Source organism: Bactrocera oleae, chromosome 6 (genome assembly GCF_042242935.1).
Source record: "Bactrocera oleae isolate idBacOlea1 chromosome 6, idBacOlea1, whole genome shotgun sequence".
Taxonomy (NCBI): domain Eukaryota; kingdom Metazoa; phylum Arthropoda; class Insecta; order Diptera; family Tephritidae; genus Bactrocera; species Bactrocera oleae.
The window spans coordinates 72226084-72248841 of NC_091540.1; the positions used below are offsets into that span (position 1 = coordinate 72226084).

The 22758-nt window shown below is 35.8% G+C and overlaps 1 protein-coding gene across 3 annotated transcripts in view; it reads right to left on the minus strand.

Annotated features, from left to right (window-relative positions):
* Positions 1 to 22758, minus strand: part of blot (bloated tubules) — a 52416-nt gene that overhangs the window by 25172 nt on the left and 4486 nt on the right. For 2 of the 3 annotated variants that reach the window (XM_036364161.2, XM_070112169.1), the window contains one exon: positions 2097 to 3013. In XM_036364161.2, the coding sequence (XP_036220054.2) occupies positions 2097 to 2885 (789 nt within the window). In that variant the 5' untranslated portion in view covers positions 2886 to 3013. Of the gene's footprint in view, positions 1 to 2096; positions 3014 to 15175; positions 15973 to 22758 lie in introns of those variants that run through there. The other variant, XM_036364162.2, reaches the window with a different exon arrangement.

Here is a 22758-nt window from a genome sequence, read left to right on the forward strand (position 1 = left end):
GTTGGCAACGCGGGCACTTTCTCAAAGTCTCATATGTTAAAACATTCAAGTTCAAAAATATCAGCAGAAATAACTGGTCGAGAATATTTTTAAAACCTTGTTTAATTTTGAAATATATAATTTATCAATACAATGACACTCCTTGCCAATCCCCCAATTATATTTGTACAAGTGCGTCCAAAAATTCACACACATATTTAGATTATTTGTTTGAAGAAGCTCGTGTTTGAGGAACCACAAGTTACGTAATAACGAGAACGAATGCCGAAAATAAACCCGTAATTAATAAGTTCCTCCGTCAAGCGTCCAGATGCAAATTTAACACTCAATTGGAGTTAATTAAAAACGATTGCGATTAATTCAACGCTGACAAGCGAAGAGCACACTCATTCGTACGCACTAAGGCATATGCCTGTGCATCGTGCGCATTACATAATAATGCATCCGAAGTGACTCGAGGTCTGATATAGCGTGAGAAAATTACATACAAACATACAAATGTACATCCCCAAATACACATATAGACATTTCAGTGCATTCGTGACAGCGACTCATATACATATGCACAATATTTATGTGTATGTATGTGTACAAGGCAATTGCAATTGAGTAATTAGCTGTGGCACTCAAAACCAAAACATTTCAATTAACAACGGCAAAGAGTACCGAAGCAATCATTTGTCAACACACACACATAATTTAGTAGTGCCTGAGAGAGCAGATACAGGTATTTGAAAGGACCACTGCGTAAGAGATTGTGATATCATTAAGAGCTCAACTGTGTGGATTTGCTTACCGAGCAGATTGCCAAGCTTCCCAAATGTTATTACTTGATTTATTCTAATCGTGGAATTTGGAGCTTTTGACCTTGAATTCACTAACCTAAGCCCCCAAAAAAGGTTAATACTCAATCTCGCTCGGTTATTCAAACGCAAGCGCAAAGCAGTAATGAATTCATTATTGGAAAAATGAAGCTGGCGGCGGGTGGTCGGTAGCAGTCAAGTGCAGCGTTTGTGCCACCAACAGTGGTGTGCTCTTACATAAGAGCTTTCAAAGCCGATAATTTCACACCGAATCATGGCATATAGATTTGAATGTGAGTGTGTAGGTATAGCTAGGCGGGTGCGTGAGTAAATGCGCGCACGAGCGCAACGCCGTGTGAGATACGCCGAAAGCCGCAAGCGCAAGCAATTGATAGCCGCTGTACACACACACACTCTCATATACTGTTATGAACCACAGTTTAACGTTTAAAAAGTGCAATAAAATATTTTTGGTTGCAAGAAAAAATGTGATCACGCAAATAGTTGGAATTATGGAATTGTTCAGCTGAAATGCGATACGACCGACGCACGAGCGCTGTGATGTGACTGGCTGCGGCTATGGCTGCGCAATGTACCTTTGCCAAAGTGGTGCGGTATAAGCGGTGGAACAGTAGGCAATGTTGTTTGCGGTGATGGGTTCAATTGCAGCCAACATTTATACAATAAATCTCAAATTGTACGGAAATGTGGGATTCATTTTTATATTTACATAAATTTGCATCGTTATCGCCATTATTCGCCGTTTCCCTTTCTCATTTGGCATCAACAGTTTTTGTTTATTTTTATGGTTTGATATTCGATTTTTAATTGCACACTTTTTATTTTGCCGCCCGCCATTCCGCTTCGTTATAGGAAACTTCCAAGGTGTTCATTTGCGAAATGTTTATTGCTTTTCCTCCTTTTGTTCAAGTTTATGACATTTGCTGACAATTATTTCCACCATTATCATCTTTATTGAGATAGTGATTTTTATCACATCTGCTCAGAGATTATGCAAATAATGAAAATTTCCATTTGCTTAAATGCTTTTTCAGTTTTTTTTTCTTCTGGCGTGTTCTTACATAAGTGCTTGTGAAATCATCACACGCCAGAGCGTTGAAAGAATTATGTAATTCTTTGCACTCATTCATTAGTAACAAATTGAAACCAACGAAGACTGACTTATTCGCCACAAATACATATACTAATGAAACCATAGTTTAGACATTCAAACGAATTCTCGCATCTTTTTCTCTTAATGCTTTTTTGAATATAAAATACATTTTCATTTACCTGCTGATTGGATTCATCCTCCATCGCCGGCAGGAGCTTCACCGTGCTGCCGTTGGTCATGTTAAAACTGCCGGTGCTGGAGAGATTCTTCATGTGCGGCGTCGACGCCACAACTGTGTTGTTGTAGTGGAAGTCACGGCTGCTGGCCGCCTCATGGCTGTGATAATCGGAAATAATATCGTTTAGTGTGTTGTTGCTACCGCTAATGGTAGTGCCACCACTAGTGCTCATACGCCCCGAAGCGGCTGTGGTGCGTCCACTAATTGTGCCGTTACCGATGTGTACACCTCCGCCAACGCCCCCGCCAGCGCGGCTTATTGTGTCGCCGACAGTGCCAGTCGTGGCTGTGATTGTGGATACTGTGGATATGTAGCTGCGCGTTGTTTGCGGCGATGGCGTGATAGTCACCGCGCCTCTGCCACCACCCTCGAGATGCACGGCGTCTTCGCCACCTCTACGCATATTCACCCAAGACAAACGATTTTGTTGTCTGCGCTCCATTGTTGCCGGATTGCTATCTGTCTGTGCGCCTCCCGTGCCACCGCTGCCCGATGCACCGATGGGTGTGTTGATGGAGTCTGCACCGATCACATAGATACTCGTCGCATTGGAGTCGGTGCGCATGCGCATGCGTTCGGGCGGCGGTGGAGTCGGCGGCACCACTGTGCTGCCGCTCAGCTGTCTACGGGTGGTGCTCATTGTCATCGGCATCGCTTGTTGGCGTTGAAGCTTTAAATGCTCATCGAGTGCTTCGTCGCTGGATCTGCCGCGATATGACGTCGAATTCATGCTGCTAAGGCGGACCACACTCCTATTATTTGTCACTTACAGCAAGTGTGTGAGTTGAAAACTATCACAATATTGGTAACCCTCGGAATTGACTACAGAATGACTTCTTTTGTCTGTATCCAATACAACTGAAATGTGAAAAGATAGAGGAGACTATAAGTATGAGATTAATAAAAATAATGTTAATGGTGCTCACTGATGAAATACGTGAAAATAAAGAGATGATTCATTGATTATTCAAGGAAGCATTTGTGCCTAAACTCCTAACTCTTTTTTTCAAATTCGCTTTGGTATTCACAACATTTGCCCATAAAACCAGTTTGTTTTCTTTCCAATCTCTTTTAAATTATTATTTCCATGAATTTCGCACAATTCGTATATATTTATGTAAGTATGTATGGGTGTATATATGTAGGTATGCACATATCACCAAAGATATTCAACGCGGCGAGTTTAGGATCTATATCTTATTTGATTTGTTGATAATCTCCAAGTGCTGTTGCTTAGCTCACTGATACGATGCTGATAATTAATCACATGTGGTCTCCTCTATGCACACACACACACACACAAGCAACAAAATGAGTCAGAGTCTTTGTTATCGACGCAACGCATGTTTATAGATCACTTGAATCCTCAGCCACAACAGCTGCTTATCTGCTTCCGCCGGCACTGGAATGCCGAATGCCAACAACTGCGGCGGTGACAGTGCTTTCTGAAAGAAAACTGTCTCTGAGTGCCCCATCACTTTTACTATCACGTTATTATCACTGTTTATCTTTTGATATGACCGCATGCATTGTGCTAGCTCACGGACGGACGGCTCAGAAGAATGTCAATATGTATGTATAAGTGTATAAGTGTATCAGTGTTTGCATTATGTCCACTTGTTTCACATGTAAATACAGGGGAGAGTTATCTGGAGAATTGTCTTGAGCGATTATTGACTTGTGTCGCCGTGAAAGAAGCCAATGGAGACGAGGCTGTTGAAAAGCATTCAGTAGCGCTTACAAATTGGATAATTATTATATGTTATAAATGCAATTTACTGCGTGTAATAAGTGAAATGTTTTCTTGTTTGCAGAAAAATAGTTAAGCTTTTACTTTCTCCTAAGACTTTCAATACACTATAGAAAAAATTAATTCAGCCCAAAATACCATACTTTCATCGATATTCTTCACCAATTTTAAATATTTATTGTTTGTGATAATCCATTTCGAGTTCTTCCCTTTTATAAAAACAAAAAAAAATATTGACTAATCTTTAAAATATAAGAAGCATCCACTTAAGCTTTACTTCAAGTTTAATGTAAACAGAAAACCGTTAGAAATGACAATCGATCAATCATTTCCAAATCTTCAATTTAGACAACACAAAAATCAATATTAATATTATATTAGAAAAAATCTGCTCGCATTGATATGCTAAAGGGTGGATTTAGAGTTTTGTTTAGCTTAATGCTAATGTAAAATTAAATTTGTGTTTCAACGCGAATGGAAACTCTAAATTAACTTAAACATTGATTTAATCCCGTTAAATACCATCTAGCGGTTTCATTTTCGATTTTATTTTCAAACTGATCTCACTCACTAGATCTCAAATAAGATTATACAAAACATTATACAGATTGACAACACTTAATGTCGCTATTAATCGACCAAAAGACCTCACTCAAATTCGAATTGATAAATGCACAGTGGTGCTTTAGCGTATAGATTGTTAGAAGTCTGATGAGTAGTGAGTTATGGATCTGGAAATTTTCAAATGTTTTTTGTGTAAAAATAACATCAAAGGATGAAGTATCGACTAATCGATTATGGTTTAGAAAGGAAGATAGTAGAAAACACTGGTCCACAAAGTTTAGACATATTATTTGTGGTGGAAACCGGGATTGATATAAATGCCCTTAACTTTTGGTTAAGCTGAAGACTATCTAATGGAGATTGTTAGTTAGTGTTTCTAGAAACAACATAAAAGTCTGGTAGAGAATAGTTAATCCCAAATAAGAGAGCAGTGAGAATGTTAATGTAATTAATTAATTCTATTTTTAGATAACTTGAATTCATTAAATTGTGTTTTGTAAATCCTCTTAAAAAATCTAGATTTTTTCACAAACTAAATAATGGGTGCAGTTTGTGTTCTCTTCTTATGTTTTGCCCTATAGAAATAGATACATGTTAATTCGTAAAAATAAAATTATTTAATTTCTTGACTTACATTTCAAATCTATCAGCGACTATATTCTTGCTTTGTTTCTGATAATAAAACCGATAAAATTGGTTTCCATGACACCCAAAACCGATACGAACCGATCGAACATCAAACCAATAATAACTGAATTCATGACACCTAACACATTTTTTTAGAGGTTTAAATTCTGATTCCGCCATTTATGGGATTCTACAGCACCCCTGTATTCAACTAAGAACAAATATAACGGGTACTCTGAAATAAAGGTAGTTGCAAACATAAGCAAAAGCACCCGTGAGTCAAGTCAAACCACTACCCATGAAAGCTATAAAAGTTGGAAGCTTATCAGCATCGTGTTTACGACAAATTGGCAAGTGAGAATAGTTTTTATATGTATCTGTGTGTATTCTATGCATGTGCATTTATAAAAATAGAAGCTTACTGTTTTAAGCCAAATAGTTCTAAACATACAGTTAGTTAACTGCTTTTAGCAGCAAAGTGAAGTGGAATTGCTGTGAATTGTGACTAATTGACGCCGCTAATGTGTTTGTATGTATGTATGTATGAATATATGTTTATAACTAAAATGCGCTTGCTTTGCACATAAGTGCATATTTATATATTATATATATATATATATGACACCTCTATGTATGTATGCGAGTGCGAATATTTGCACAACCACGATTCTTATCAGCAAACACATCAACGTTGTATGTTTGTATGCATATTTAGACGTGTATTTGAGTGCGCGTTTAGAAAAGTTGTAAGAAGAAATGTGCAATAATCACTCTCAAGGCGCTCTGTGTCTACTCGTGCATCAATTGTACAATGTTATGTAATTATTTATCGTCAATTAACATGCCTAAACAACAACAACAATCATGCATGACGCGCAAGTACAGTAAACAGATATCGTCTAATATTTGACAGCTCTGTGATAATATTATTTCTTCTGTGCTCCACCGACATTGAGTGATGGCGGTCACGGCATCCAATGAAGAATAATAATGAGACAGACACTTGTACTGTTATTGCACTACAAACAGCTTCACGCGAATACATATTGATAAAGCGTATAAATAAACAGATCGTCATATCAATTGGGTAGAAATATTTGCTCTAGCTGAAACAACAAATTCTTTTGTGACACCAAAATTATAAAAATAAAAACAAATTAGGTCTTCAATTTATCGTATTCGTCACTTGCATGCGAAAAATCAGACAAATAAAGTTTTAATAATTGTTCAGACGTACATATTATATATGTATGCTAATCCCATAATACTTGTGTCATTCCTAATTAGAGGGAATTATCAGCACTTTGAGGGAGACGTTCAATTATACTTAGATGTGAACTTAAATGGTAATAAAATTGGATAGGAGACTTGATGTGCCTCCTCTCGGCTGGTGTTCTGTACTCATTGGTGTGAGTTTATATTTTAAGTCAATTAATGTGACGTCATCAGTAGCTGATATTATCGAACTGTGAAATGACTGGATATTCGTAGAATATAAAGAAGATAAAGAAGATTTCTTTTCAGTCTAGCCGAAAAATTAGAAATTGCGTAAATTTAAGTTTGTAGATATGTTAAGTAAAGCTAACAAAAATATAAGTACAAGTATTATAATTTATAGTAATGAGCAAAGAGAAATATGACAATAATAGCGCAACATTTTTTTTTGGACGAAGGGTTAATGCACTTGTCGCAGTCTTATTAAACATTAGTATTTAATGAGCTAAGCAATTTTTTAATAAAAAAGAAAGAGAATAATAATCCAATAATGAAGCCATGAACACTTGATTATTTATACTAAGTTTGTAAAGTGTCTGTATTATGTTCCCCCGTTATAAGTAAGAAACTTTTTCGTCATTCATTACGCCAGTCAACCAAGTGTAACCTAATTTAATTCAAAAAGCAATAATGAAACACACACTTGCTGTTGTTACAAAAGAACAAAGTCTTGAACGAAAATAATTACTTAAGCGTTAACAGGTAGACGCTCTTGACTGCGAGCAAAAAGTGGGTGCAACAACTGGAACATAAAAGTTCTTTTTTTACATACATTCACACATACACAGTACACTTGCACCACGTGATAGCCAGCTGCGAAGCTACACATGCTACTATAGCCAACTATAAATAGGTTAAAAACGTCCAGTTTCACGCCGCTGACTGACTTCTTACGAATGAACACTGGAATACAACCCTGTCCCCTATGTGTCTCTGCTCTTCGTTACTTGGAAAACCGCAAATAGTAGGGATATCGTATTACTTATCTACCAAATCTATTATACTATTAACTTATATAAATTGTAAGCATGTCGAGTTGTTTGTAAACACCGGACTCTGTCGTTTCGGTGCGACTTGTGCTCTGCGCACTCAAATTGAACGAATAGTTTGTTAAAAAGTTCTGCTAGACAATCGCACAACAAGTGTTCTGCCATATGCGCCACACAATGCCCGCCAAACGCAGTCGTGCGTAACCGAAATCGCCGTGTGACTGCCAGGGACAATGTCAAGTTGGAAACTCATTTGCAACAGCGAAAATCATACCGCAATACCTACAAGTAGTATAGTTGAAGTGAAAACAAACGACCGAAGAAAAATTGGCAGAAGAAAATCGCGTGCTTTACTCGCGAAAATATAGGAGAAAATATATTTGTATGTCATTTTATTCTATGGTTAAGCTCTCTTATTTGTATTAAATATGCAAGAACATAGCTGTCCAGACGAACTCAGAACATGAGCGTATATGAACGAGCACTCCATTTAAGTACTATAATCACGCGAAATTTCCTATATATAATACATATTTTATAACACCACTGGTCTACTATACATTGTATGTAGAACCCATACGTCATGAAATCAAATTGAACTAATAGACAATCCTATAGTAAGAGGTGTTTTGGAGGTGATGAGATTGACACAGGCAGAATACGATTGATTAAACTTGTGGATATCTAGCACTTGTCCTACTGTCACTTGTAGGTTATGTGTACCTAACAAATAAACAATTTACGATAAACCACTTGTATATGTATAGATACACATATGTATGTACATGAAAACAAGCACACGTTCCTAGTTCTCGACATTGAGTTCATTACACTTGGAGGCCGACTTTTAATGCCACCTATAATCGCCTCTTATCTTGAACACAATTTCAATAGAATTGCGACAAGTAATCAGTGTGTTTAAGCAGAGAATGTAAATGGGAGAATTTTTGTCAATCTTAGAGTTCAACGGACATTAATCTACGACAGTTAATGTGAATACTTAAATGTATTAAAGTTCAGTAAATCATCCTTTAGCCTAGAAATAATATGATATTGCAGTTCGACATAACATTTTCAAAGTAATAACTTTGTTTGCATAATTCAAATCAAAATTTGTACGTCTTCAACACTCCACTCACGAAGAGTGCTACAAAAACAAACCGTAATAATTTTTTTTTCTCTGTGAGTAGATGGGCCCATTATGAGGCTGGTAAACATGTTTACCGAATCTGAAAGTATCGCAAGAAGACCGTACCATCGAGATCCGTACGTTGGTGTTCAAGAAACAATCGCGGCTGTTGCATCGTCAATTCAGGCCAATTAAAGAGATTCGACTCGCAACTTATCGACGCAACTTGGAGTTTGCAGACGGTCATTACAACGGATTATTCATAATGTCTTAAACCTGTTTCCGTACAAAGTTCAAATAACATGCCGGTTAAACCCTCTAGATTTGCCTATTGGCCTGGGATTTTGCCAAAAAAATCATTGAAATGACCGAAGAAGACAACAACTTGATTAATTGCCTTTTACATTCTGATCTAAACGGAAATGTAAACAAACAAAATTGCCGTATATGGAGTAAATAAAATCCAGAAATAATCCACGAGAAGGAACTTCACCCAGAACGAGTCAAGGTGTATTGTCGAGTCATACTTCTTTGAAGAAAACGGTGTAACAGTAACTGTCAAGAGACACCGCTATTTAAAGATGTTGGATGCAATTACCCAAAATATGACTGAATTGAAGGAGTCCATTAAATCGATAAGTGAGGCAATGCCGACTTCCACCTTTCAGGCAACAATTAATAATTTTCTAATTAGGTGTAGCATTTGGGTAGCTGAACATGGATGTTATTTATGGTCCATAATTTTTAAAAATAATTAATTATATAAAATAAAATTCATTGATTAAAAAAAGAAGTTATTTCGGTTTATTTTTGTAGCACGATTCGTGAGCCACCCTGTACTTACTATTCGTACACTACATAAGTACAGACTTGTATTATAGTCTAGAACTATTGATTCCCTCTCTGTTTGTATAAGTGGGTGCAATATTTCACAAATGTCGCAAATTCTCGACGTCTTGATTGCTGAAATAATTTAAGTATATTATCACATGTCTATCTACGTATATAATTGCATACAAGTATTTATATTCTAGAAAATAAATTACCCGTTATGACTCAGTAAATAGCGGGTTTACGTTTGTGATTGCCTAAAGGTTAGCATGCTATATTTGAGCTTCGCACTTTGTGTGTGTACTTTTTTCGACAGACAAACTGATGGTGCTTTTACTTTTTAATAATAACGCAATGCAGGGTATTGAATATGTGAATCTACTATAAACAAATCAACAAATAGTTATATGTATTGGGGTTCTTCACGCTTAATGCAAAGTATTCGCCAAAAACGGCGAAGGGTGTGAAGTTGAGCGACCTTTATGAGTAAAGTAATATAAGCAACGGTTGAGTTTTGGACGCCAGCAATTACAACAACTTTTCGGTAGGCATCTTAATGGGCACACATGCCTACAGATATACATACATATATTCAGACATATAGGTAGATATGTACTACATACAAGCATATGTATATTTAAAGGCACGTTTCCTGCACGCTGGATGGAAATTGTTTGACTATGGTATATAATAAATCGCCCGATGATATAGAAATAGGTAGGAAAACAAATAAAATATATAAATAGTAAATTGACGAAATTGAAACTGGGTTAGTAACACGTTAAATACAAAGCTTTTGTAATGCGCTGCTATTGTTTGCATTACACATTCACATGTATTTGTATATACATGCACATATACATGTATGTGCATATCTAATATATAGCAACGGCTCAGTGAATTCCGTCTATTCATATGTGGTTTGATGTTGTTTTCTTTTTTAAATATTAGTTAACTTAAATTTATTTATTTTGACAGAAATAAAAACACCTTTTATACTCTTATTTCGATTACGTTTTCTTTTCATTCATTTGCCACGTTCGCTCCATTTTATGCTTTACCCAACCGCCTTTTAATTAAAAAAAAATGTATGAGCTATGCAGTTTACAAAATTGCTATTAATTTGAAGTGTCCAAGCTAATTTAAATAGCTCATTTGTAAATTATAGTGTAACTATTATTGTATACGAAAATTTTAAGAGGATAGATATAGAGATATATTAAACAAGGATCAAAGAAATATTCAAGTTCCTGGAAAATAGATAAAAATGCATAATAATTCACACTCATAATTTTCTAAAGTAAAAAGAAAAATTGCTATTAAAAATACAATGAAAGCTTATCCCACTTGAAAAACTGAGAGTAGGAGAGTGAATTTGTACGAAAGATAAAAAGCTCATCAGTTAAATGCGTCAAAGGCGAAAATGTCAAATAGTTAATTGTCTGAAAGCAAAGTAATTAAAAACGTATTTAATCAGTCAAACTTGTTACATCACAGCAGCGACATACTGGTTGGCTAATCATTTAAAAAGTTGGCGCTACTGCTCGTGCTCGGCGCAAATTCACTCACCTAACCAGGTCGTCGGTGGGACTTTCACACATGTGGACTTAGCGCTTACATAGCCCTATGTAGGTAGATATGTAGGTATAATTAGTATTACTAGGCTGTTGGAGTTGGCTAAGCGGCTTTGGCGCAAAGAGCTGGCTGCCTTGCGAGTGTCGCATGTCAAACTGTGTTAATTAATTCGCTGCAATACACAATGCAACATTCCCACCAATTTTTATAAGCCCATCAAATATAAACATGCACACCTCTATATATGCAAGTATGTATTATGAAGTAAAAACATCCATTTTTCACTTTTCGTCCATTTTTATACGAAAGCGTCACACAAGTAAAGCAAAGACACTCGGAAAGTGTCGAAAAGGTTATATAAGGTTCAGAAATAATTAACAGCTGCGCATAAGTTCAACTGCAAAAGTAAAATAAATAGCAGAAAAATGAATTTTCCAACGAATAAATGTAATTTATTTAAACCGTAACCATTTTAATGCTTCACAAATGTTTTGCACTAGCGAAACCGGTTAGGTGAAGAGATATTCATTTAAAAATTATTATTAGATTATGTTTTGCAAAGTTAAAAGAAAAATATGTTTGCTTTTCGAAAACCAAATTAGATAAAAGAAATACCTAAATCCTAACCTTTGAAGTCTATTGAAAGATAATTTATGAAATTTTGGTATTTCCTTCCTGGCTGTAAATTTAAAGTAGATCTAGCAAAAATATAGATATGTTCATAAAACAGACTTTAAACGAAGCAATATTAAAAAAAAGCTAAAAATAAAATAAATCGATTTTTACTTTTGAAAAATGTTTAAGAGAACCTGAGAAGAGTTTGAGTGCATAGGTATATCAGTCAATGACGACCGGAAAATATAACCTTAATGCATTCTTCCTTCTATTTAATGATTATTAATATGTATTAATTAAAATATTATTTAAATTAGGTAGGTATAAAGGAAACCAAGACTTTTCTTATGCTTAATAAAAAAAAAATATTTAATTAAGCTGTCGTCAGAGTACAATACGATTGCCTGCAATGAATCTTAGCAATCTTAAATTTCACTTACCTAATAAGATACACTGCTTCATAAATGTTCTCTTCAAAGATAATTGTTTGAAATTTTCGAGCTTTGGTAGCTATTATATATTATATATATGTAGGGGTCCTCGAAAATTATTACTGTACATATGTATATTCTTATTGTTGTGCATTCCAGTGTATAAAGTGCATTGCATTGACATCTTTTAATTTTAATTGCGCCAGTTCTTTAACGGCTTTAATCTTACAAAACTCAACATTGGTTACTGAAGTACACATATGTACATACAAAATACATATACATATATTAATCGCAAAAATTTATAAATGTACTTCAAATTACCTTGAGGATTAAACTGAGCAAATAACCGACAGAAGCCGCTAAAAATGTCACAGCTGAAACCAGCATACATACATACATATGTATGTTTTATATACTTCCACACTAATTTACATATTGGCACACGAATGTACATATATGTGTGCACACTGACCGCCGTAGATCAGAGTTGAGCTAATTTTATTGCGCTCATGAGCGACCATTTAATGTTTTTGCCGCCGAAAAAGACCAAAGCGCCAGACTGTTGGCGATCTCCAACCGCTGCTGCTGCTCCGCTACTGGGTCAAGATCGTTCATTGCATCAATAACCAGAAAATAATAGCGAGTGCAAGAGCAGTAGCAGCAACAACAGCAAAACCACTGCCAAGTACATTGAAAAACAAATTTGAGTTGTTAATTGCGATAACTCAATATAACTGGAGTGTCGACTCGGCCTTTAACGCCGAAAATTGCGACAATTGCCTGCAATTGTGAGTGTGCGTATGTGCTTAAAGTAAGAAACTTGTTGCATGGAATTAGAAGCAATTTGTCTACTGCAAGCGCTCCTTGACACAATGTAACTTTTGCTTTCATCAAAGCCAAGTAGACACAGATTGGCGCACTCACTTGCCGTACTGTGCTTGCAACAAATGCTGCATCGTTACACCGACACCAATGAAATCAAAAAATTATGAATTTGTTATTTTTTTTTATTTCAATCAAAATACCTTTTAATTTTCAAATAAATATTCCGAAACCACCCACTCTTCTGATACACTTGTATAACCATTTATTCAGAACTAATGAATGAACACGTCCAACATTCTTTACCACACCCTAACAATATCTTATAAGACGTCTGAAATACGTACGATTGGGTTGTAAATTCCTAGAAAATTGTCTGAACGATAAGAAAGTATTTCAATTGCTGCTCACCTTTCGAAGAACTCCACCTTAAATATTCTTATCTGTTATGCCGGCAAAAATGTAAGAGGCAAACATGTATACATACATACATACATATCTACAACTCCGATTCATGTCCTGAAATAGATTGCCTTCATGTCACATAAATTGCGTTGATTGAACGAAGCTATTTTTGAGAACAATCAAACTGAAAATTACCAATGACTCTGAGACACTATTCGTACATACCCTGCAGGGAAAATTTTAACTGTGATCGATAAAAGGTTTAATGAATTTATTTCTCATTATAGTATCTTCTTAATGTTACGAAGAGCTTATGAGAAACTGCCCATAAACTATTTAATGAGTGCATGACACGAATCGCAAACTTGAACTTTTCATTTTAGCAAATCACTCTCTGCTGTGTACGTATGTATGTCAATACGTACATACATATGTATGTAAGTTCGTACAAAATGTCTAAGTTCTGCTGGATAAATGATGGTCATTGCAGTAGCATTTGATGTGTTTATCAAACACTATTTATTTGTTGCTTGGCACCGATTTTCACTCATAACACAGGCATGCCATTTTTTTTTTGTTTTGAATTTTTCTAACATTAATTATTGTATGATAAGTGCAAAAGCATCAACAATCTGCCCGTATATGTAAATATCTATACGTGCCTACCTATTTATGTTTGTAAAAATGCATACCCAATAAGAAATACTGATCACTAAAATATTTCCAAAACTAACTAAAATTGACTAACAATTAGAGTTGCCTACTTCAATAATATTGTACTTGAGTAAAAATACCCATTGCCCTTCAATAACTACAGCGAAAACTTTGCCTAAAATTCATTACATTACATAATAAAATAAACAAATATGAAATGGCTAAGTTCGTGTGTAACCGAACATTTCCTACTCTTGCAACTTGCAAGGCTCAAATTCGAAGAAACTCCTTCAATAAATTAATTTTATTAATAAATGATTCATAGACTGACTGACATTTTGAGCATTGGGTTTGTTAGAATAACGAAAATCATTATATGTGGTATTTGAGGATTTGGGTAATACACCACCCGTACCACGTACACCAATATTCAAATATCACTTTATGCACAAACATATTCGTACATTGTTATAAGAAAAAACACGATTATTTAATTTCCTTAAGATAACTCGCATATTGACCGATATTTGCGGTATAAAGTTATTCGGAAGTACGAAAATGTTTCTATTAGGTATATGATGACTAAGGAAATTATTGATCTGATTCAACCCATTTTTGGCACACGGGCATATTGATATCAGATAAAGATTCTCTCTGAGTTTCTATAATATATGCCACAGATTGACAGATATTTTCGATATAAAGTTTGCAATAGGAATTGGGGTTCATATATTCGGTACCTGGGGGCTTAAACAGTTTTGTTTCGTTTTTGATTAAGCTGGCACATTTCAAATGCAGCATTCGTGCAAAGTTTTATCCCGATACATTCATTGGCGCTAAATTTGTATAATGTAAAGTGAAAAAATTAGATGGAATTTAAAAATGTGTAATATGGGAAGTAGACGTAGACTACAACCGATATCGCCCATTTTCACACTCGGGCATAAGAATTTGAGAGATTTTTTTGCGCTTTTAGTAGTTTTTAACAGTTTGATTTGATCCATTTTTACAGTAGCCCAGACGTCGTAATTGGAGGCTCATATCGCTCAAGGAATTAGAAAAGAACTAGAGCAGTTTGTATTCAGAAAATATGCCTTTGGGTTTTCCTGCATGGTCGCAGGCGTCGGTCGGTTGCCACTTTCAGATGACAGTCATCATATAGAGAAATTCGAATTCAAATGCTCTTGGCTATGCAAACCCCTGTTTGAAAAATTACCAGCTTGCATATGAAAAAATTGCTTTTAATTACTGCAATCTAACTAATTATGCTGGCTATATCGACTTTCTTCTGCCATGGTGCTGCAGCGACGGCCACAGCTGGCCACTGCAAGCATTAGAAGTTTCACTTACTTTATCAAGAACGAATGTTTTCCATGTGCACGGCTACTCCTCCAGACTGTTTTGCGTCTTTTATTACTTGCTTACTTCATACGTATATTCCACTTATGGCAAAAAGACACAATAACCTAATAAATTCTTCAGGAACACGTTGCAATTTTTCGCGTTATTTTTTGCTTTCTTCTAGTATTCTTACGCTTAATGGGTAAAAATATAAAGAAGGTAAATCGCAATTGAGCACAATGTGCCAAACACCACAACACTTTTACACAATTTTCTTTAAAAAGAAGGCAAAGCGTTTTTCATTGCGGACATTTTTCACTCAGTTTGGCAGAAAGGTGTTTCTGTATTTTGTACCGCTGTGAGTGTTTGCGAATTCCTGCTAAATTCCCACATTCACCAACTGACATTACAAACGGAAGATGTAATTTAAGAACACTCAACAAATCTTTGTTTTTATTTCCTGGAAACCGAGTCAAAAACGTAGTTGAAATAGAGAGAATTATATTAATATTCACGTAAATATCGCGTTTCACACACTTTTGCTCCGCTCCATATGTTTGAGCTCAACGGCTATTGCATACGTTCTGCCGCTTCGTTCGTCCAATTGCGCATTGAATCGGTTTGAATTTTACGAGCAATGCAAGTGATTGTTTCTTTGTTTTTATATTCATATCCTCATCATTATTCGCTTTGCTTCACTTATTGTTTGTCGTTTGACACTGACATGCAACGAAAAATTGGAATCCCAAAACAACACAGAGCTGCGAGCGTGCGATCTACCGAATGACAAGCCGGCCGACCGGTAACTTCAGCTATACTATACCATATACTTCACCTGTAGGCCAACGTGACGGCATACACAGCCCGATTGACTGACGCACGGCCTGCTTAGCTACCTGTAGTTGGTGGTGGTGGTGGTTGCAGCGGAAATATGAAATATACCCCGAAATAGCAGCACATACACAGGTCGGGTGGTTTGTTTTGTTTGCTCAGCCAGAGCTGAGTTGTTGTGTTTTTCCGCTACTTCACTTGCCATTCGCGCTCTCTCCCTCTCTGTCTTAGCCGCCTTTGCTCATCGTCAGTGCATTTTTGTGGAGCCGGTACACTTTACGAGCAGCGCTTTATTTGTTCATTTCTTTTGTTGTTCACCCAATTCGACGCCACTCGTTCGCCTACTTCGCCTACTTCGGCTTCTACCTGCACACTGTGCGTTCTACAAGTACATGTGTACAAGTGTTTATTGTTGTGTTTTTGCTTCTCTAATGTGCTGGCACCTACTGTCGCTGTTTAAGAAGCGTCTCTGGTTCAAGGGGGTGTCATGTATCTTGAGAAGAGCGCGCTCATGGTCGTTCGATTGTCGGTCTGTCGCTGTACCGGTTTGGTGTTTAGCCGCTAGTGGGTCGTTCGCCCATCAAATGGCTTTGTTGTGATTTGTGCAAGAAATGCATGTCGAAATGCCGATGTTGTCACTATTTTTAAATAATAATGATGATGACTCTGATGGACGGTGAAAAGTAAGCTACAGTAGTGGGCAGCGCTCTTCAGTGATTGCAAAAACACATGTAATGGGTCGGCAGAAGATTTGTTGGAATAAAAATAGACGTTGATAAGCCCACTGGGAATTTAATATCGTTAGCATATTTACTTAGTGGCAAAGGATTCAGTCTCAGTCTGTCAAATCGGACAGAGTATTCTTTCTCCAACTCAACCTAAAGAGTCACGTATTCTCCGCAGATTATTCCTGATTTCTAATTAGCTACGACCCTGAATATTGTTTTGAACAAGGCATGGCTCTCTAGTGTAACTTTCAAAATGGTTCGATAACTAAAGACGGCAAAAACTTTGATAAATACTCATCAAGATTAGCTGCGAAAAATGCATTCTAGAAATTCAGAGTCCTCTCATTACTTACAGAGGAGGTACCGTTACAAGAATGCAATTTTTTTACAATTTACTCATCAAAAATGTTAAAGGTTTCCACAGTTTACTACTAATATTAATTTCAAAATCCAAATACTAGAATAAATACATAGAAATATATATACCTAGATAGGTACGCACATAAAGAGCTGTTAAAGTACCTTTACTTCGAGTGACTTTCTCACATTTGCTCCTCTGTATTCGTTATCTGATGACTGATGACTAATTGCAGGCAATAAAGCCTGCCGTCGCACCGTGCAGGACTCGTTTCTAATTTGAAGGAAAGGGTATGTTAGTATTTCCCTCATTCATCACAATAACAACGCGATGAACTAAAATCACGAAACGACGCGGCTATGTAAAAATTAATTATGAGTAGGACGTGCCTTAACAAATTTATAAAACATATCCCAAAATACCTGTCTTTGGGTAGATATGTTTGCCTGTATACCTGTTATAACGTCGATGAATCTTATTGTAAGCATGCACCTACGGCTGAGTAGACACAGGAGTGTGGGAGACAGTCGGTGCGTAAGAAATTTACGCATTATGGAAGTTAATGCTTAGCAATTGTTCACTTTTACGCCAAGGAAATAGTAAAACAAACAATTTGAGCGAGGTGAGCACTCAGCGTGGAATCGCAGTAGTTAAAGTCATATGTTTGTAGGTAAAGGTCTGCGTTTCCCGTCACTACTCACTCACTGTCACCAGATTGATCGCAAATTCAGATATTTGTTTTTAATTTTCTTTCTGTATAACTATTCCCGACAACTGTCACTTCAAGGTCAGGACATGTCATCAAAACGGAATTGTCACCTTTTGCCTGTCACTGGCCGGTTTTCCCTTATTTAATGTATTTCTCATTGCATACGAAGGTCTGTCGTCGCCAAACGACCAAAATATACAATATATACTATGAGTAAAAAAGAAAACTGACAAAACTATATAGAAACGAAACCTGACGACGCCTTCATTAAATCCAACACTATTCGAATGACTCGGCTCTTTCATTTTTAAAGATTATTGACAATTTTTTGTCCGGCCAAAATATTGCTTAATACACTTTTTCTACTAAGTCAATATTTTTATAAAAAATTTATGCAAAATAACAAAATTTTAGTTAACGTACGTCGTACAGCAGACTAACTATTTTTTGCTTATGACAATATAATTTAAACATTATATTAAATTTATTCATGTTGAGTCAGCTCGTGTAATAATTAGTTGTAAACATTTCCTCTTCCAGCAAAAACGTGCTTAATGTTTGAAAAACAGTAATTAATATACAAAAATACAATAATCATAAAAAATTGATTGCCAATCACATCATTGATAAAAACGATTGCTGCATGCTGTTGAAGGTCAAACAAAAGTAACAAATTAGCAACATCAGTTCAAAGTCATGAAATCTGTGTGTATACTCTTTACACGCGTACATACAATACATAACACAGTAGTCCCTGCTTAATGAAGACTCCGTTAAGATTACACTGCCTACAAAATATATAGTGTATGTATCTATCTAACAAAAAGCTCTAATTTTAGGTCCTCGATCGACAGACGATCAGTGTTGACATCAGAGAAATAGCAGAGGATTTAAACGTCTCTAACAGATTGACTCATCACATTTTGGTAAATTTGGTAGAGGTAGCATAAGTAATGTTTGATAACGCTGAGCACCCTACATTCTCTAAAAACATCATTACTGGGGACGAGATGTAGGTCCCGCTGAAAGCCATCTAAGTCAAGACTTATAAGAAGTGTTTGAAAAATTGGATAGGCGTTGGTATGCTTGTATTGGCTCAGAAGCGTATTTCGTAGACGATATTTATACTAAAATACGTAAAGATGCAGTTTGTTTTTCTCAGTCCGGTTCATATCTGATCAGATGGTACTTATTTGTGGGGTTTAATAAAAGACTAATGCTATTAATGTTACCAATAAATATTGATCCGGCTCATAGGAGTTTTGGGTACCACAACGGACCGGCGTTTAAGCTGTCCAAGTGTGATCCTTCTTAGGATCGACCCTCTAACCTAACCTTACCTACCAATAAATAGAACAATAAAGAATCAACGTTTTTGAGTATAGTAAGTATGGTTTGATTACGGAAATATGGAGGAAAGAACCGTTGCAAAAGCTATTTGAGATCACCTCATAGCATAGATCTTTAGAGCTATGCTACACATGCACATATTTCGAAACCGTTAGCACTTCCCGTTACATGAGTTAAATCATTATTCCACCATTTAATTGGAAATTTAAACCAGACAACGTCGTTCTCGTCAATTATCCGGCACCAACAAGTAATAAATTTAAGCAGAGTTTTTTCATATACAATATACTTGTTTGAATTTTTTGTAGGTTTTTATGTTTTCTATTAAAACTATAAGCCTAACGCTCTGCGAAAGCTGAAAATGTAAATAATTTATTCACCGTTTTAATCAATGCAAAAGTATGTTTTCCATTCTCATACATGAATTCATACTTCTTATGCCGTTGTGTTAATTATGTAATGCTTTATTTATATACAATTATTCAAAATTTTATAAAATGATTCGTTGAAATTCGCAGGTGTATTAGATCATTACTTTTGTCAGTCACTGTATCATACATATGTATGTATATAACTCATGTGCTGAGCTTTGTATGCGCTTAGAACTTCACAAACAAAATTAACATTGTTTTATTATTTAATATTAAATTTAATTGTAGTTGCCCTTTCATCTAAACTTTAGATTCTAAAGAACGCCGAACGTCTTGGATGACTGCGTAGAATAAAAGTGGTTAAGGTGTTATTAAGATATTACGTGGAAATTCTCAGCTTACACATAAATGAGTGGATAAAAACAAAGTTATATACTTAGTACATTTCTGTATGTGTGTGTACTTGTATATTCTGCTTCCTTTAGATATTTTAAAATGCAGCAGTGCCTAACCTTCAAAGTGAGCAAAGAGTGCATAGGGCACCAAGATATTTTAACAAAGTTTGATTTGTAATTACGGTGTTTTTTAATATAATGTGCGCAATATCATCTCTCTAACCTAATTTCCTAAAAGCTCTGATTGCTTAGAATACTTAAGCCACGGAAATGAATTGATCAAATTGCTATTTATATAAATTGTCACAGATTAATGGATGATATGTGTGTTAATATTACATGGAAAGTAATAGTAACTTTACGAGCCACAAAATGTTCCGCAATATGACCAAGTTTAGAAGAAACAAGTTCCTCTAAAGCAAAATCTCCACTTTATATTAACTACCATCATTGAATAAATATTGGCAAAGATACTATTTAATTGGTACTGGCTTTAAGTCTTTTGTTTCTTTCAAATTCATATTGAACGGGAAATAACCAAAAACGGAAGTTCAACGCTTTATAACATACTTGTAATTTAAAAATGTTGATATACATATGTATATGTACGAGTGTGTAGAAAACACATGTGCATTACTATGTACAGTTATATGTGCAGAGGGCTCTTGTTCATATTTCTTTGGAAAAATTTTATATGAAAAAAAATGTTAAAGTTTTGAAACCCGCCGCAGAAAAATCACTCTTGCATAAATATAGAGATAAAAATTCCGTCTTTGCAGACTTGCCATTTTTCAATAATATTAATCATTTTATCTCAGTGCGCACATACATACACACACTTATACCTATTTACTTCATTCATATGAATAACTTTGCATATTAACCCGCTTTTTGTAAAGAGCAACTGTTACTGACGACTTTTTAATTTGTTTGGGCAAATCGAAAAAACAATCAACAAAACCACCAACAACTGCGGCAATGCTGTCAATTTTATTTTTTAATTAGAACTGTAAACAAGTTTAAGATATTTCAAATGCTCAACACGAGACGCTGAAACTTGTTAACGCGAAAGACAGGCTGCCGGTGAAAGAGTTATCAATGTTTAACATTAAACCACCCGACAACACATTAAACATGTGCCAGGTAAGAGAACACTAACACACATAGCATAGTATATATGTGTCTACAAAAAAGCTGGTAAAACGCAAAACTGGTAGAACTCTATCATTTCTAAGGCGCCTGGCAACCAACATATATGGTTTAAATAGAGCAGAAGAACAAGTTGTTGAAGTGAAAACTGTATCAAAATTTATATGTGTGTACATGCATTTCTACACATGCCAAACCCCAAGAGAACATAACAAATTTCGGAGAATTAAATTAAACTCCTTTAATATTTTCAGTGATCGAGACGCCTAGAAAACTTAGGAAAAAAGATTATAGAAAGTATTCTCATTTCTATTTCAAATTTTTTCTATCTTCTAAAACTCCCATAATGACAAGAAAGCTCACACAACGTGCTTTCGTGTCCTTTTGAAATATTTTTTCGATACAACTAGCTTTCCAGACGACGAACCATTTTCAAATCGGTCTTCACAATAAATAAAGTTTAGATTTCTTAATTTATTATCTTCCTTACAATTATTTTTAGTCCATGAAGCCCACATACAAATTTACGTGTAATTGGATCACGTTCACAAATCTCTTAGACGCTTTCATTGTGCCACAAACTTTCCAACTCAACTTTAATCGTTCTTGTTGCTTAGAATTGCCGTTTTTGGTCCCGCCATTGAAACACATACACCTAGAAGTATTTATCACTGGAACCATTACTCTTAAGAATCGTACACCAATTCCACATTTTCTCTTCTGCTTTTAAATCACTTAAGGAATTGTAGAGCGGACAGCGTCTCATCCGCCGCAGGCAAAGCAGAATATTGCGCGTGCACGCCTTCACGTAGACCAAACTGGTCCTCCTGCTAATCTTCTATTTCGAAGAAAAATTGCTGCTTTCATCTGTGGTTTCGATTTTATTATGCACGCTCGACTCGCTGCCATTGCAAGATTCTATTTCATTAGCCAATTTCTTTAGATTTGATGCATTTTCTTAATTCCTTTTTCATTCCTCACTGAACTGTTGTTGCATTGGTATGCGACTAACCTTTTGTGGGATTACACAATAAATGAAAAACAAAAACTCAAACCATAGCAACAGCAACAACATGAAAACTGCCATTATTGCTGGCACGGGAGGGCTCGTGATCGCGAAGATAGCAGGCTCAGATTGAGGAGATGCGCTTCAAATGCCTAGCTGGCTTTCGCTGCTGAGCCATTACGGCGCTCTCAGGTGTCGCTTATAATTTGCTTTTTACCCTCCCTCTCTATTGGCGTTGTCTTTTATTAGCCTTTTTGTTTTGTTGTGGTTGCGCGATATTCCTATGATCACAGTTATTACTTCATTTTCCCACATACCTTTTCGGAGTGAAGCTTCAAATCCATTGGAAGATAAAATATAAATTGTAATTTATTCGAGATTTTCGTTTATTTTCTTTAGTTTGTTTGTGTGAGCGTATGTGAGTTGGTGTTGTGTTATTAATAGCGGCGATGCTGCGGTTTTCAGTTTTCAAACATTTTGCAATGCATTTCAATGGCGATGCAAAATTTCCACTGCAATGCTTCAGTTAGTGACCGCCACAAAACTCTAGAACGCATCAGCAAACCAAACTTCCAGTAATAAAAGGAGTACAATTTTTTGTGAAATATGATTGGCTTTACTCAGCTCTCAGGAATTTTGGAAAAATTAAGGGTCCTAAGGAAGTAAGTTTTCTGATAGCCTTCAAGAAGCGATGT